Source organism: Lupinus angustifolius, chromosome LG03 (genome assembly GCF_001865875.1).
Source record: "Lupinus angustifolius cultivar Tanjil chromosome LG03, LupAngTanjil_v1.0, whole genome shotgun sequence".
NCBI lineage: Eukaryota > Viridiplantae > Streptophyta > Magnoliopsida > Fabales > Fabaceae > Lupinus > Lupinus angustifolius.
The window spans coordinates 24,977,398-24,994,142 of record NC_032011.1 but is presented as its reverse complement, the minus strand read 5'-3'; the positions used below and the strand labels follow the sequence as shown (position 1 = coordinate 24,994,142).

The 16,745-nt window shown below is 33.7% G+C and overlaps 1 protein-coding gene across 3 annotated transcripts; it reads left to right on the top strand.

Annotated features, from left to right (window-relative positions):
- LOC109343999 (Niemann-Pick C1 protein-like) lies at positions 1,602-16,599 on the top strand. Of its 3 annotated transcripts, XM_019582555.1 has the most exons (41): positions 1,602-1,735; positions 2,256-2,335; positions 2,746-2,845; positions 3,067-3,174; positions 3,431-3,547; positions 3,880-4,030; positions 4,558-4,805; positions 4,937-5,131; positions 5,264-5,340; positions 5,416-5,533; positions 5,911-5,994; positions 6,400-6,495; positions 6,566-6,667; positions 6,774-6,842; positions 7,604-7,699; positions 7,783-7,890; positions 8,322-8,435; positions 8,642-8,725; positions 8,907-9,035; positions 9,540-9,738; positions 9,829-9,972; positions 10,181-10,224; positions 10,450-10,533; positions 10,671-10,739; positions 10,825-10,901; positions 11,008-11,077; positions 11,705-11,854; positions 12,306-12,371; positions 12,488-12,632; positions 12,806-12,870; positions 12,947-13,012; positions 13,253-13,346; positions 13,611-13,647; positions 13,720-13,777; positions 13,941-14,051; positions 14,428-14,495; positions 15,069-15,135; positions 15,214-15,282; positions 16,163-16,239; positions 16,282-16,334; positions 16,425-16,599. In XM_019582555.1, the coding sequence occupies exons 1-40, from the start codon at positions 1,700-1,702 to the stop codon at positions 16,283-16,285; spliced, it is 3,876 nt and encodes a 1,291-aa protein (XP_019438100.1). In that variant the 5' UTR covers positions 1,602-1,699; the 3' UTR covers positions 16,286-16,334; positions 16,425-16,599. The 3 variants fall into 3 exon arrangements, with proteins under 3 accessions (XP_019438100.1, XP_019438099.1, XP_019438101.1); XM_019582554.1 differs by having other exon boundaries at positions 16,282-16,472; XM_019582556.1 differs by having other exon boundaries at positions 4,937-5,125; positions 16,163-16,472.

Below are 16,745 nucleotides of genomic sequence, written 5' to 3'. Positions count from 1 at the left end.
ATGTGTCAGGAAGTATGATTGACCAGAAAAATATTTAATAAATATAGTTTTAACTTAAATAATTTTTTCAACCAACAAGAGCTCATGATACACAGAGTGGTATAAAAAGTGGGATAACATATGTGCACCCGATCTAATCTGTTTCAGGGTGTGTGGTTGTCCTTCACAATAAATGTCATTATCATACCAAAAGTATGTGTTATCATCATAGATTTCTCACATCACTCTCATGACAACATTATATATATGTAGAAAAACATCCATAAACTTGTTCTAACATATGTTTTAAGTTGACCCAATACATTCTCATCACAACTTAACCAATATGGGTGTCATCAAGGTAATTGGCATAATATCTACCATTATATCCATTTTTGTATTAAAGTGAGTTGTTTCTTGCGTGAAGTAATGGACTAATCAGTTTCAAAATAATCGGGGTCACATATACTTATAGATGTTCCCAACTCGGACATAATTGCCTATAGTATGAGAATACTCACGAGAAACCAAAAAATATAAGTAATTGGGGTGAATTATACATAACATTGAATGAACAAAAATGTACTAAGTATATAAAATTATCAAGAGCAAGTAGTATTAGTCTTAGTTAAACCTTTGAAGATTTTCTATCTTCTAGTTCAAAATAATTACATTGAATGTGTTTAGTTAAACATTCTAATGATGGTGGACACTAGTGTTTGTGGTCGATGACTCAATGTAGATATGATTTTGGAGAAAAAGTCATTCCATCTAAAAACATAAATAACATAGTGAATGATTTGGTTTAATTGATTTACATTAATACATTCGATTTAAATATTATATGTGGTTTCAGTTCGTCTCTATTTATTTTTTAAAGAGAAAAAATGTATGTACTTTCGATGTATGAGTTTTATATATTGTTAATATATTTAATTATCATTGACTTTCCAAAAGGCAATATAAATGAATGATAGATGATGTAATGAATATATATAAATCTTTATACCCAATGCATAAATACTACAATTTTTTTAATAAGTCTATGACACTTTCAAAGTGTCAAATATAATTCACAAAAAAACATGTCTATTTCAAAATAACACATTGTTCATTTGTAAAGAATCAAATTCACATGAAAAACAAATAAGTATATCTAAGACTCCAAGTATCAAGTTTGATACACACATACATTTAATTAAATATTAATAATATCCATAATGATATCAAAATAGAACCAACTAGAAAAATAAAACAACAAAGTAGCACTAGTAAACACACATAATTTTCAATTTTTTAGAATAAGAGAATGTTAATTAATAAAGAATTACATTTTAACATTTAGAAACTATGAAAAACATACATTTAGATTATCAATCACAAAGCAATTAGATTCATAATGATCTTCAATTTTTGTTTTTATGTAATTAGTATTAAATAATACAAATAAATAATGAGATATAATGTATAAATTTTTATGCCGACATTTACTCAGATATTACAATCTCTTGTTTGAATGTGATGGTATTTAATTATCAAAAACTTTGATGATGATGATGAGGTGTGAAGATAGGTGAGACATGATTTGAAGAGTGTATTCTATAAATCCGTGTCTTTTTTGACTCATTGCCGAAACCATTTATTTCATTCTTTTTCTTTCTGCTTCACTCACATAACAACACAACACAACTTCAACACTTTTCAACATTCCCTTTCTCACATGGAACGTTCCTTCTTCTTTCTATTCCTGTTACAGGCAATTACTTCATTCTTCTTCTCATTCGCTTTTTCAATCAATGCTTTACCGTTTATTTAGATTCATATTCTGTAAACTCATTTTCTCTCTTTATTTTTCATCACTTTGTTTCGTTACTTATGAGAGAGAGAGAAAGAGAGGATAATTTTATGGATTTAATATGTATACACACACTGTGACACGGTGTAAGGTTTTTTACACTGTCGGCAAATCATCTATTGTTAATTTGTTAACTATCATTCATTCTCAAACAAAAGTAATACAAATCAACGATGAATGATGTGCTCACAGTCTAAAAAAACTTTACACTGTCAGTCATAGATTTTAACTTTGCATTGCGAATTTTGATATTGTACTCTTTTAGTAGCTATTTGTTGAAGGATATAAATGGAAACAATATTTGTTTTGGTGTAGCATGAGTTGATTTAATTATTTCATGTGGTTCTGGCTATGTTGGTTTGAATTGGAGTATGAAGGATTGCTTATATTAATTGAGACTTACGTGATTCATGTTTTGCAGCTATGTCTAATTTTATCATTAGCAAAAGCAGACAATTTGGCTACAAGACTTGTTTCGACATCCGGCGATACAACTTCGGGGTAAGCCTTCTTTATATAGCACAATTTACAACAAGGATAGCTGCATAGGTGGATGGTTTTTTACAAAATAATTGTGAATTGATGTATGCCGAGGGTGAGCCTTGGCGTATTAGTAAGTTTGTTGCCTTGTGATCTGGATGATGTTATAGTGCGTATTTGTTTGTCGGGGTAAAATTGCATAAATCGGCAGTCTATGCTTCCCAGGCTCTACTGCGTGGGAGCCTCATCCTAGTGGATGCCCTTTAATCGATTGATGTATGGGTAGCTGTCCTCCAATTCTGCAATTTGTATATCTATAGCACTTGGATAATTTTCTTGTCCATATAGTTACTACCTGCAGGACAGTAATTGAGTTTCTGTTTATGACGTATAAAACAGAAGTTATCAAGTTCATTTCCTCTTATATACAGGGAAAGGCATTCTGAGAACTATTGTGCAATGCATGACATTTGCGGAAAGCGCAGTGATGATAAAGTATTGAACTGTCCATATGGTTCTGCAGCAGTGAAGGTATATTTGAGGAGCCCTTTTATTTTTCAGGCTACTAACCCCTACTAAATAGATTCATATTTTTAAATAAAAAAATCCATACAGATTTTCTGTTCTACGGCATAATGTCATTATGAACTTTGATATATGTCCTTATAAGCATGATAGGTGCATCACATCTTCTAGCTTGAACTTTGAAACCTTTCAAGATTTGACAATCTCGTGAACTCTTTTTTACCCAGCCAAATGATTTGTTCTCATCAAAGATCCAAAGTTTATGCCCAACAATTACAGGGAATGTTTGTTGTACAGAAGCTCAGTTCGACACATTAAAGACGCAAGTCCAACAGGTAAGCCATTTATTGAAATTTATATTATTGATGCATATTCATCATGAGCAAAATTTGAATTGACCCTACAACCTTGTTTTCTCATTATTTATATTTAAAAGATTTATGGATAAGCGTGGATACTAATATACTTACTATTAATGGCTTGTCTTTATATGTCTCCGCATCTTCCTGATTCATCATGCTCTTCCCTCAATATTACCAGCTTCTTGACAATGTGATGTATTTCCTTTTAATTTATTGTACATTCTGGCAGGCAATTCCTTTTCTTGTAGGTTGTCCTGCATGCTTAAGAAACTTTTTGAATCTGTTCTGTGAGCTTACATGTTCTCCAAATCAAAGTTTATTTATCAATGTGACTTCAGTTGACAAGGTAAGATACTGGACACCCCTTTCAGTTTATTTAATCATCTTGCACTATACATGCAATTTGTTATTTATCATTCATTAAAACAGTAAGATATTCATCTGAAATATGTTTCAGCTGTTATTTTTTCTTTGCCTTATATTATAAATTTTTCTTATTTTATCCAAAATCTGCTTGTAGACGCCGTAAAACTATAAGTAAAAGTATGAGACGGTTCCTCTTTGGTACAATATTTAACAAATTTGAACTACTGAGAAAACACTTTTCAGTGATTTTGCTCTTGCAGTAGTTTTTGAATGTAATTATTACTGATAGACTTCAGCTGTTACAATTTTCAGGTTGGTGGTAATTTGACAGTGGGAGGGATTGATTATTTTGTAAATGATGCTTTTGGTGAAGGGTTATATGAGTCCTGCAAGGAAGTAAAGTTTGGCACCATGAACACTCTAGCTCTACAATTTCTTGGGGCAGGTGCTCAAAATTTTAGAGGTAAATTGTATTTTTAAATATTTAACCATATATCGTTCTTATTTCTCATATTTGTATGATTGTATCAACCATTTCATGTTGCCGTGATGAGTTGTAGAAACATAAATCAATTTAATGCATCACAAATGCTCTGCATATGGAAAGCTATATGTCTTTGAAATATATAACTTATTTTCATTGCTGCTGTGTATAGCGGAGAGAATTAAGAGTGAGATGCAGATGGATGCATCAGAATTCATGGTTTATCATTTTTTATATTTGTTTTACAACTCTCTAGAAATGATAATAATAATAATAATAATAATAATAATAATAATAATAATTGCAATGATGGAGACAAACATGTTGTGCAGCTTTCGAGTATAATACTTGATTCTGTAAGACATATTATAGTACATTATATTTTCTTTTCAAGGTAACCTTTCTGGATTGTCCCTCTTTAACTGAAGTTTTGTATACCGTTGTCCCTCTGGATTGTCTCTTTAGCTTGAAAGGCTTGATGCTTATACTGAGACTGATTTTGGCAGAGTGGTACGCTTTTATTGGTAGAAAAGCAGCCCTTAATAGTCTTGGTTCACCATATGCAATTACGTTCCGTCCAAATGCAACCATGTCATCTGGCATGAAACCTATGAATGTTTCAACATATTCATGTGGTGATATTTCTCTTGGATGCTCGTGCGGTGACTGTCCTTCATCTTCAGTGTGCTCTAGTTCACCTTCAACAACCACCCGTAAGAAGGATTCCTGCTCCATTAAAGCTGGGTCTTTAACGGTAAGGGAGCATATAATAAGGGTTTTGATATTTACCAGGTGCATTTATTTGTTGTTCTTGATGAATAAAATGTGGTTTAAGCATACTGTGCATTTTTAACTAACTTGAATTTTATCTCTTGACATCTGTAGGTGAAGTGTGTGGATTTGATTTTAACAGTCTTATACATCATACTGATTTCTGTGTTCTTGGGTTGGGGATTGTATCATCGGATAAGGGAAAGAAAACTGGCATACAGAACAAGACCAGTGTCTAATATCATTAGTGGTGGTGTGCTTCATTCTCTTGACAGGGAGAAGGATGAGAACCTCCCAATGCAAGTTCATGTTAGTATAATGTGTCTTCATTATAGTCATGTTTGACAATTATCTCTCCTTTTACAAAAATTGTTTTCTTTTCTTCCTTATGCATGCTTGTCCAACTCTGACTTTGTTTTGCCTAATTCTGATAATGATAAGATGATGCAAGATGTTGCACAAAACCGAAATGAGGTCCAGCTCTCAGCAGTGCAAGGATACATGTCAATCTTTTACAGGTCCATTGCCTTTGCTATCAACATGCATAAACTCACATAGATGGTATCTGACCTCATGTTTGTTAATATGATCAGGAAATATGGATCATATGTAGCTAAAAATCCAATTACTGTCTTGTTTTCATCTTTGGCTATAGTTCTTCTACTCTGTCTAGGTCTAATCCGATTCAAGGTCGAAACACGGCCTGAGAAGGTAAGCAACAGATAGTTGCTTTCTATTCTTTAAAATGTTCTGTTTAATTCTAGTATTCTACTATCTTCCTAAACAAGTTGTATCCACCTGTTTGAAAGTGAAGTTTGTTTTTTTTGAACATCCGATGATGACTTATAGTGAGGGTTGAAAATAAGGTTGATATGCCATAATTTGAGATTTTTTGATGCAGGCAAAGTTTTAGTTGAAAAATTGTTTCGTGCGAGAATCAAGAAGTATCATTAACATTGTGTTATTATGGTTTAATTTTAAGTGTATAGGCTACTTGATTTCCAATTAATTCTCTTTTCTCTTATATATATGTATACTTATTTTACTCTATTTCGGAGTTTGTGGAAATAACTTCCTACACCTTTCAGCTTTGGGTAGGACCTGGGAGTAAAGCAGCACAAGAGAAACAGTTTTTTGATAGCCATCTAGCTCCATTTTACAGAATTGAACAGGTTTTTACATTGTCCCCCCTTTTTCCGTTTACTCCTCCTCATGGATCAACTTATCAAGTTCATTATCTGTATAAATATGCATCCACTCTGGCTTATGAATGTTTTTTGGATATTATTTTCTTTGGTGACTTCTTTTTTCTTTATTAAAGCTTTGCCAGGATGCATTCCTTGTCAAAATAGCATGAAGTGATGAAGCTATATAGTTATACCTGTATGACTGCAATCCATGCTAAGCAGTGTTGTGATTTTTTCTTTTATAGCTTAATGTTGAAATTAATTTGATCTTCCTTATAAGTCAAAACTAGTATACTTTCTGCAACATGGGGCAATGTGTAATCATATTCATGCAAGATTTGTTGTTCTCATCTATTTTGATGAATGAGTATCTGCCTTTTTCTTTTGCAGCTCATACTGGCAACAGTTCCAGATCATGTGAATAATACATCACCAAAAATTGTGTCAGAGGACAACATTATGTTCCTATTTGAAATACAGAAAAAGGTAAGTGTTCCATCTAGTAGTAATACCGCAATATTTTATGAATATGTTGGATTGATGGTGTTGTTGTTAGGTTGATGCAATCCATGCTAATCATTCTGGCTTGATGATATCTCTCCAAGACATCTGTATGAAGCCACTGGACAAAGATTGTGCCACTCAAAGTGTCCTGCAGGTATAGTTGTTGATTGGTAATATTTTAATGTTTCATTTACTATTGTAATAAATTTGCATGACTTTGGCTTCTCTTCATTCACATTTTTCTCCTCCCTGGTTGGCAGTACTTCAAAATGGACCCCAGAAATTTCGATGATTATGGGGGAGTTGACCATCTTAATTATTGTTTTGAGGTACCAAATGTTTACTTTACATCTTGAAGTTGATTGTTTCAGTCGATGTCCTTAATTTCAGCTGTTTTTATGAAATTTAAGTAGCTCACATCCCAAGATTTGTCTGACTGCACAATTGTATTCAATGATCAATAATGTCATTTTCTTTGTGAAAAAATCATGCTCTGAACAATGAGTGATTAAGAACCTGGCTAGCTACTGGGAGTACATTCTCTGTTGCATTTGTTCCATATTCTAACTCTTATTCTAATATGATATCACAGAAAATTACTGTTCGAAGAATATTTACCAGTGGGTCTCATGCATTTAGGAGGGTGTCATTTTGATCAAAATCCTTTTGAATGTTACTTGATTGACTATATCTTGGGGAAGTTGGGGATAGGGCATGCATGGCTGGAGTTTCTCGCTTGTACTCAATTATATATTGCATTGGTCGGTACATGCATTTCGGAGGGTGTCATTTTGATCAAAATCCTTTTTAATGTTACGGTATTGATTATGTCTTGAGGAACTTGGGGAGAGGGCGTGCATGGCTAGTGTTTCTTGTCTGTACTCCTTTACACATTGCATCAATTTTAGATTTATAGCAATGATGAATAAACCTTTGCCTCCTCTTCTGATATCAGTGATATGGTATTTTCTGGTTCTTGCCATCTGGAGATGTCAATTTGAAAATTTGTCCATGACACATACAGTTACACTATTATGTATATAAAATCAATGCAAAATGATTTGATTATTTTATAACTATGTATGTTCAGCATTATACCTCAGCAGACCAATGTATGAGTGCATTTCAAGCTCCTCTTGATCCAAGCACTGTGTTAGGAGGTTTCTCTGGGAATGATTATTCTGCGGTACTTTCTCTACCCTTCTAGCTTCTGAATAAATTTGATTTCGTCAAGCATATGATAACTATACCATGACTTATTCAAGACAGGCGTCTGCGTTTATCGTAACCTATCCAGTAAATAATGCTATTGATGAAGAAGGTAATGAAACCACTAATGCAGTTGCTTGGGAGAAGACGTTTATTCAGTTGGTGAAGGTATTTATATTTATACTTGTGTATTCTCATTGATGAGTCACTGATACCTTCATGGTCGTTTGGTCTGTTTATGAATCAAGTCCCCATAGAAACTTGTCCTCATAGTTGGTCTACTCTATATTTTAACTTTTAAGCTATAGTAGCCCATTTGCTTCCTCAGAAAGGAACTAGGTCAAGGTTGCTGCAATGGTATCCATCCCTAGGAAGTAGTTGATGCGGGTTTGGTTCCAGGTGAGTCTTACACTTGGTTGAAATTTACCCCAAGACCCTCCCCTGTAGAAAGAACAAGTAAAAAATGCAGTGTTATAATAGTTGTCTGCTTGTCCTTTGTGATGTGACATGGACGTGTATCCTGCAATTGGTCCATTGCCAATTCTACCATTTACTCTATTTTTCCTGCTTTCCTGTATTAATTATGTCCTTTGTGATAGGATGAGCTTTTACCAATGGTGCAATCACGAAATTTGACACTTGCTTTTTCCTCTGAAAGCTCGATTGAGGAAGAGTTAAAAAGAGAAAGTACAGCAGATGCTATTACTATATTGGTAATATCCCCTTCTTTTTATTTTGATATTTGCTTTTTCCAAAATAATATTGAAAGAGGAAGCTAAATATTTTGTCTGAGCCTCTGAGGCATGTTTGTGGAATTATGTAAATGAGTTATATGTCAAGTATTTCAAAAATATTTGCAACATTCTCTGTTTATGGGTGTAAAATTTTGATCTTTGTATTGTACTTCATTTTATTGCAGATTAGCTATCTCGTGATGTTTGCTTATATATCTCTTGCTTTAGGGGATGCACCACATCTTTCTTCTTTCTATATTTCATCTAAGGTGCAGTCTCAACCACAGTATCAAGCCATCTTTCTTTTCCCTCACTTTTGTCATTAGCTTCCCTACTCCCGAATCCTTCTTTGTGCTATGGAATTAATATCTGATTTGAAGAAGCTTATATTTATGGGAATCGGTGTCAACAATGTACCTAAATATCTAATTGTATAATTTTGGATTACAGGTATTGCTTGGTCTTGCAGGAGTAATGCTTGTTATGCTGTCTGTCCTTGGATCAGTTGGATTTTTTAGTGCACTTGGTGTAAAATCTACACTGATCATCATGGAAGTTATCCCATTTCTTGTGCTAGCTGTAAGTTTTCTTTTTTTCAAAGCTATAAGATGATAGTAAAACATATTTATAACTATTGTTGTTGTTTGTGGTGTATATTGGTGGTGATGTTGTTATCGCTAACATAAAGATGATAGTGTAATATTGTCCTGTAGTACACGATTGTCCTGTTTAAATCATATGAACAACATCAATTGTTCATTGTACTTTGTCTTATAATATATAATTGCTCCAATCAAGACTGATGAACAACATGAATGGAAGTATAATTGTCCTATAGATAAATGTGCTCCTTCCTGTCCAAATATATAATTCACTGCTACACAGTTTGTATCATAATTGAACTATCTAAAGTTATGTATGATGACATACCTCCAATTATTTTGTAGCAGAAAAATTCAGTAGTGGGTAACTGATCCTCTCAAATTAAGACATATTCCAATTGACCAACGCATTATTATTTTTTATGCTTACGGCTTAGCATTTTTTTGATACTGTTTGGTTTCCGGAATCACTTTGCATTAGGTTGGTGTGGATAATATGTGTATCCTTGTTCATGCTGTGAAAAGGCAACAACTGGATTTACCTTTAGAAGGACGTATAAGCAATGCACTCGTGGAAGTTGGACCATCAATAACATTGGCTAGTCTAGCAGAGGTTTTAGCATTTGCAGTTGGGAGCTTTATTTCGATGCCTGCATGCCGTGTGTTCTCCATGTTTGCTGGTAAGTTTTTATCCTCTTGGAACTTCTTATACTTTTGAAGTATTGTGTCAACCACTAATCCTTAGCTTTCCTTCACGCTTTCTTTCACAGCATTGGCTGTTCTATTGGACTTTCTCCTGCAAGTTACTGCTTTTGTTGCTCTGATAGTTCTTGACTCTTTGAGAGCAGAGGATAAGAGAGTTGATTGTTTTCCATGCATAAAAGTGCATTCAATGCATGTGGATTTTGATAAAGGTATAACTAAAATTTTAATCTAAGTTTAGCAACGGAACGTTCATATTTTATCACTGCATATTTTTCAATTTGACTGTAAGTTTTCCCACTTTTTCTCTAATAATGTATATTTTGAGGACCAAAATGAACATGTACGGATGTACCTCCAACAGAAGATTTGTTGCTTTAAATGACTTCTATTGAAGTTTGTATTTTTAAAACATCTCAGGTGTTGGACAAAGTAAACCTGGTTTCTTGGCTCGATATATGAAGGTAATTAGCATTACCTTTTTTTAGCAATTGTTAGCCACTGGTAATTAATAGAGGACTAAAGATGATGGGTATTATTTATAAATTCTTGAAGCACCTCTTTTTAATATTTAAACTTTTTTGCATACTTTTTATATTATATAACTTCTTTTGTCGAACTATTGGTGTTGACTTCATTATGATGTTCGTTAGTTTTACTATCCTGCTGATTTATTTTTCCCTTTTCAGGAGGTTCATGCACCCATTCTGAGTATTTGGGGAGTAAAAATAGTTGTCATTGCTATTTTTACGGCATTTACATTGGCTAGCATTGTAAGTCTTCAGATTTGTTTATTTAGCTCTGAGATTAATTAAACCATACATGTTTGCGCTTTCTAATGCATTGTTTTCTTCCTTCCTATCTTTATTCTTCCCGTTTTTTGTAATTTGTTTTCATCTGAATCACATAGGCATTAAGCACTAGAATTGAACCTGGTTTGGAGCAGGACATTGTTCTTCCTCGAGACTCATATCTTCAGGTTTACTATTTTGACTCAGCCTCATGTTCTCCATCTTTTTCTATCGTTGTGCATTTATGGAAGCTATATATATGTCCTCCTGCAGGGGTATTTCAATAATATTTCAGAATATCTCAGGATTGGACCACCTTTGTATTTTGTTGTAAAGAACTACAACTACAGGTATTTTTATCCTATATTCCTATTCATGTCTGAAATTGAAATGCTTAACCTTCTCTTAGCACTTATAATGTTGAGGATGATTCATTCTAATGTTATTTCCTCGCAGCTCTGAATCAACGCATACAAACGAGCTTTGCTCCATCAGCAAATGCAATTCAACCTCTCTTTTAAATGAGGTAAGCTATTATATATATATATATATATAAACACCTATATATACACACATATATATACACACAATTGTGTGTGTGACATTTATCCGTGGATTTTGCTTATTTGTGGGACATTGGACCTTACAATTCAACCTCTCTTTTAAATGAGGTAAACCATTAGTAGTTGTTTTCTTGTGTTTTCTATATAAAAAGAAATATTATTTGATACTAAGAGAGAAGAATACAAGAAAAGGATAACACATCCTCACAACAGACCAAAAAAATACCTAAAAACTAGGGGAGGCCATGCAAGAAAACATATCAGTCCTAAAATAAACAAAGTTAACACAAGAAGGGGAATTGAATTGTGTTTACCAACTTTTTTCGTTGCTTAAAATAGTTTTGGCAAATACAAACAATAAGAAGATATAATCAATCCCACGTTACAGAGCAGGTATTGTTTGTAAACCTAGCCTCTCCAGTCTCAAACTAGACGAGTATTGTTTGCCCAGCTTGACCTGACAGTGCATGCTATCCGTCCACTTGTTTGCATTAACTATTTGTTTGAGTTGTTGTTTTCCCCTTAGTTTCCCTACATATCTGCAATAACTCGAACATCCTTGTTATGGGTGTTGTCATTTTACCTTGTAGATTGCTAAAGCAGCCCTAGTACCAGATACAAGTTATATAGCTAAGCCAGCTGCTTCGTGGCTTGATGATTTTCTTGTGTGGTTATCTCCAGAAGCATTTGGGTGCTGCAGGAAGTTCATGAATGGGAGTTATTGCCCCCCGGATGATCAGGTCTGGTTCACACATTAGTAAACTATTGATTTATTTGTCAAATCCCAATTCTGTTGGAAATATGTTTTTTTGCATGTTTTATGATAGGATTCTTGCTACATATATGATTATGATTATGGTGATTTCATAGAGAATTTGTCATGATCAGTACGAATACACTCAATGTAGCAATATGATTAATGTTCATGGATTTATATAATGTGCATGACCTAATATTTTCAGTTTAGTTACTTTATTTTGTCTCCATCGTAGTTGTACAATTTATGAATATTTTCAAAGAAGAATTAAGTAATAGCAAAGGAATGGGATCACTACCAGGAGAATGAGATTTTGCTTTATCAGTAAATAAAATTTAGCAGAAAACAAGTGCATGTGTAGGATAAGATTTTACTGAAACAGTTGAGGCATATAAAGATTTAAGGGTATCTGACGAAGTAATTTTTCTTTCCAGCCTCCTTGCTGTGCTGTTGGTGATGGTTCTTGTGTTTCAGATGGAGTATGTAAAGATTGCACAACGGTAAATGGACGTGTCTTCTGATTTTTGTTTGAATGTTTCATATGATGTGTTAGATTGTTAGAATGGTTTCTTGTTTCTGTTTGAGGCTTCAATCAAATGATATGTGGATTGTTCAGTGCTTCCATCACTCAGATCTCGACAATGATCGTCCGTCTACAACACAGTTTAGGGAGAAACTGCCATGGTTTCTTAGTGCTCTGCCGTCTGCTGATTGTGCAAAAGGTGGTCATGGAGCTTACACAAGCAGTGTTGACCTGAAAGGTTTGCTGATTTAACGATTATTTCCTTGTGTTCAAATACTATTTTTATGTCCTGCTCAACTTCTCTCGTTTAAGTCAAATTTAGACATGGGCTTCCCCTTGAACCAGTATAAGTTTGAGAGTGTGTATCATCTGACTTTGGTATGAATTATTTGGCCATGTTCTGTTTTTCAGGCTATGAAAGTGGCATAATACAAGCATCATCATTCCGTACATATCATACCCCCCTCAACAAGCAGGTAGTATTTCTATATTATTTGTTCTGTGATTACGGTAGCACCAAAGAGCCCAAGGTTTAACTGAAAACTGTTTTAGGTTGACTATGTTAATTCTATGAGGGCTGCTCGAGAGTTTTGTACAAAAGTTTCTCATTCTTTAAAGGTAATGTAATAATCAGTTCTACTTGCTGAATCAATATTTATTTTTTGCCCTTAGACATAAAGGTACAAGCAAATGGAGTTCTATTTAGAGTGAAAGTCTTGACTTGCTCATTTCTTGCAATATATGAGAATAGTTGTCCCTTGTGATTTCTTGAACGAAGAAGAATGAAGTAGCAGATTAAACTCTTTACAATGTTACTATGCCCAAAACCCCAAACTAACATTCTTTTTACTGGTGCAGATTGAGATCTTCCCATATTCTGTGTTTTATATTTTTTTCGAGCAATACCTAAATATATGGAAGACTGCACTGGTCAACCTTGCTATAGCTATTGGTTAGTATTGAGACTTCTATGCTTCTCTCTTGTATTATCGTTGATCCCATTGTGTCAGTATTCTGTGCATATTGCTGTAAATGTTACTTTCATGGAAAAAAACTGTTGAGTTAAGGGTAAGGTCAAGATAATGGATCTTGAGGATAATGAGATTATGCAACCACTTAGTTGTTGATTAAACAGTCTACTTCAATTTATTCATTATGCATGTTGATGAGCTTGTACAGTATTGTTTGATCACCTACTCATTTAATGATTTAACAGGTGCAGTATTTATTGTGTGCTTGGTTATCACGTGCAGGTGAGAATTAGTTTATTTTAGAAAATGGTTTAAGTTGCTTCCCCCACCCCCCTGCTTTCAACCTTTTTGTAGTTTATGGAGTTCAGCAATCATTTTATTGGTGTTGGTGATGATTGTCGTTGATCTTATGGTATTTTCCCGTCCTTTCAACTGTTACTGGAGCTTCCACGTTTTTGCTAATTGAAATATGTCATATAGTTCCTTTTTAAATAAATTTTTTATACCAATGTTTGATTTTTAAAAATTTCATATCACCTAATAAGCTTGTTTACTTACAAGATTATGCTTTGTAGGGTGTGATGGCCATTCTGAATATACAGTTGAATGCTGTTTCGGTGGTCAACCTTGTTATGTCAGTGGGGATTGCTGTTGAGTTTTGTGTGCACATGACTCATTCGTTTACTGTCAGTATCACTCTGCTTTCCACTTTTTCTAGTTTGACTTATCCAATATATATATATATATATATATTCTTGTTTAAAAACTAAATCTTTCACTTCTTCTCTTCTAGATTTCATTGAAATTTAATGAGAAATAAGTCTTTGAACTTGTTATTCTTTGGTTTCTGAGATAAGTCTTTTTCCAGTTTTTTCGCACAAAACTTAAATTGATAGGATCTTCTTTTATAATAATCTAATTGCATTTTGATGTATTTTTAAGTAATAATAATATCAGGAAAATCATCAAAGTGTACGATACTTGAACGGTTGAATTACATGTCATTATCATTTTTTCCTTAAGAACTAGTTCTATAAGTTTCCATGACTAAATCTTTTACAGGTAACAAGTGGTGACAAGGATCGACGCGTGAAGGAGGCACTGGGTACAATGGGAGCTTCAGTATTCAGGTGATTTTGTGCTAGCAGAAATTTATTGTTCAGTTTGTTAAGTTGCACGCATTGCATGCACAGAGAAAAGGAAATATCCTTCATTTCCTTACTGGCACAGCTGCTAAAAGTAATATTCTTCATTCTGCTCTTTGTCGCAGCTGCTAATTTTGTGGTGGAAAAATTGTACAATAAATTATTGGTTACTAATTTGTTGATGATCCTTACTGGCCACTTTTTACAAAATCATGTAGTATTCTGCTACACCAAAGAATTTGACATAGAATTAATTAATCTCCCTGTGAAGTTCATGTACTGTTTGTTCTTCAGATCTGGTCTCCGAACCAGATTATTCTAGTAAAAATTAATTCTGTGTCAAATTCTTGAATCTAACAAATTCATTCGCTCCATTTTCCTTTTAACAATCAAATTTGTCTTTCTCAACACATTTTGGTGATATAGTGTGCTGATTTCAATACCAATTTCACAGCAACTGTCACTTTTGCAACTGCATCAGCATCCACATACTATTTTGTCTTAAATTTATGTATGGAATCTTTTCTGAACTAGATTCACTGTTTTGTGCAATTGCAGTGGTATCACATTAACAAAGCTGGTTGGAGTTATTGTTCTTTGCTTCTCAAGGACAGAAGTTTTTGTGGTATTATGAGTTCATTTTCAGTTTTTACACGCACACGCACACACATTCTTTGCTATAACTAGCCATTGCCTTTTGCAGATTTATTACTTTCAAATGTACTTGTCGTTAGTACTACTTGGCTTCTTGCACGGACTTGTTTTCTTGCCGGTCAGTGTCACTTTCTTCTCAATATGTCTTTTTTATGAATGAAAATGCATTAAGTTAAATGATAAAGCACCAGATTTTCATAAACCTTAATCTTACACAAGATATTGCACTTCATTTTCTTTATGTATTGTTAAATTCAATAAGCTGTTTGTTTACACACAAAATTGCCACATCATATACGTCTTTAGCAAATCAGTGACAGAATGCACACAATTCACGTTCATTTCCAAGATTTAATTGTCTTAGGTTAACCAAATTGTATTGTTTAGTCAAGGATCCTGGGATTTTTTTAGTGGTTCTAGTTTGGCATTAGCTTTTAATAAAATTAAAGTTGATGTGTTTTTCCAATGTTATGAAACCCGAGCCGGACGTCAAACTGGAAGAGGTCTCGTATTAGGTTTAACCGATTTAAACAGTTAAGTCGTTTGATCTGACCGGGCGATTTCATACATAATTAATAATTTTTATCTATAATTATATAATTATATATAAATGTAAAATTTTGTATAATTAATAATCATGTATAATTATATTGAAGTAACACCTCTTCATTTTTTTGGATTGGAGTAAAACAAAAAATTAGAATAGTGTTCTATTTATTTTTAAGTGAACCGTCCGGTTTACTTTCCCGGGTTAATCCGGTTTAACCGGGTTTAACACGGTCAGACCGGAATTTCATCGGTTCAAAGCACTCCAACCCTCACTCAGTTAAGACGGTAAACCAGAGTCGTTTTCAAGTCCGGTCAACGATCAAACCAGTTGGACCGTCCAGTACGGTCTGGTTCTCACAACACTACTTTCTTCTCTTTGCTGGCAAGGTTATTATTAATCCGCAAGTTTCCGTCATAGAACATTGTTGATATAGAATTTTTGGTTGCAGGTGGCATTAAGCATCTTTGGTCCACCTTCAAGATGTACAAACAATGAACAAGGAGAAGACAGTCCATCAACTTCTTCATAGCTTTAATTTACAAGGCATTATATAGTGAGTATTGGAAAATAGTTACGAAGCATGTGTAAAGTACAAAGTGTTATAGGCAAAAGTGATTATAGAAAGTGCGCCAATTTTGACTTATCTGCCACAAAAAGACAATTGTATCATGACTCTTCTGTTAAGCATATCTTGTATGTATGGTTAAGGTGGAAAGCTTATGTACAACAAATTAAAAGGATAGGTTTGTGTTAGAAAATGAAAGTTCTTTGCTGCTATCATGACACTTTTGTATGTATTGCATATCTTGTATGTAAGGTTAAGGTACAAAGTGTATGAAAAACAAATTAAAATTGGGTTTGTGGGGAATGCAAGTTCTATTGCATATTTTAGTTTGTGCTTGGTGATGTTTATTATTCTACAAGTAGCCCTTGTTGCTTTTTTTTCCACCCTTATTTTCTTTTGGCACTATTCTATTTCAAGAATCATGTTTTGAAGAGTCAAAGATAATTAGGAATGAACGGGGTATGAT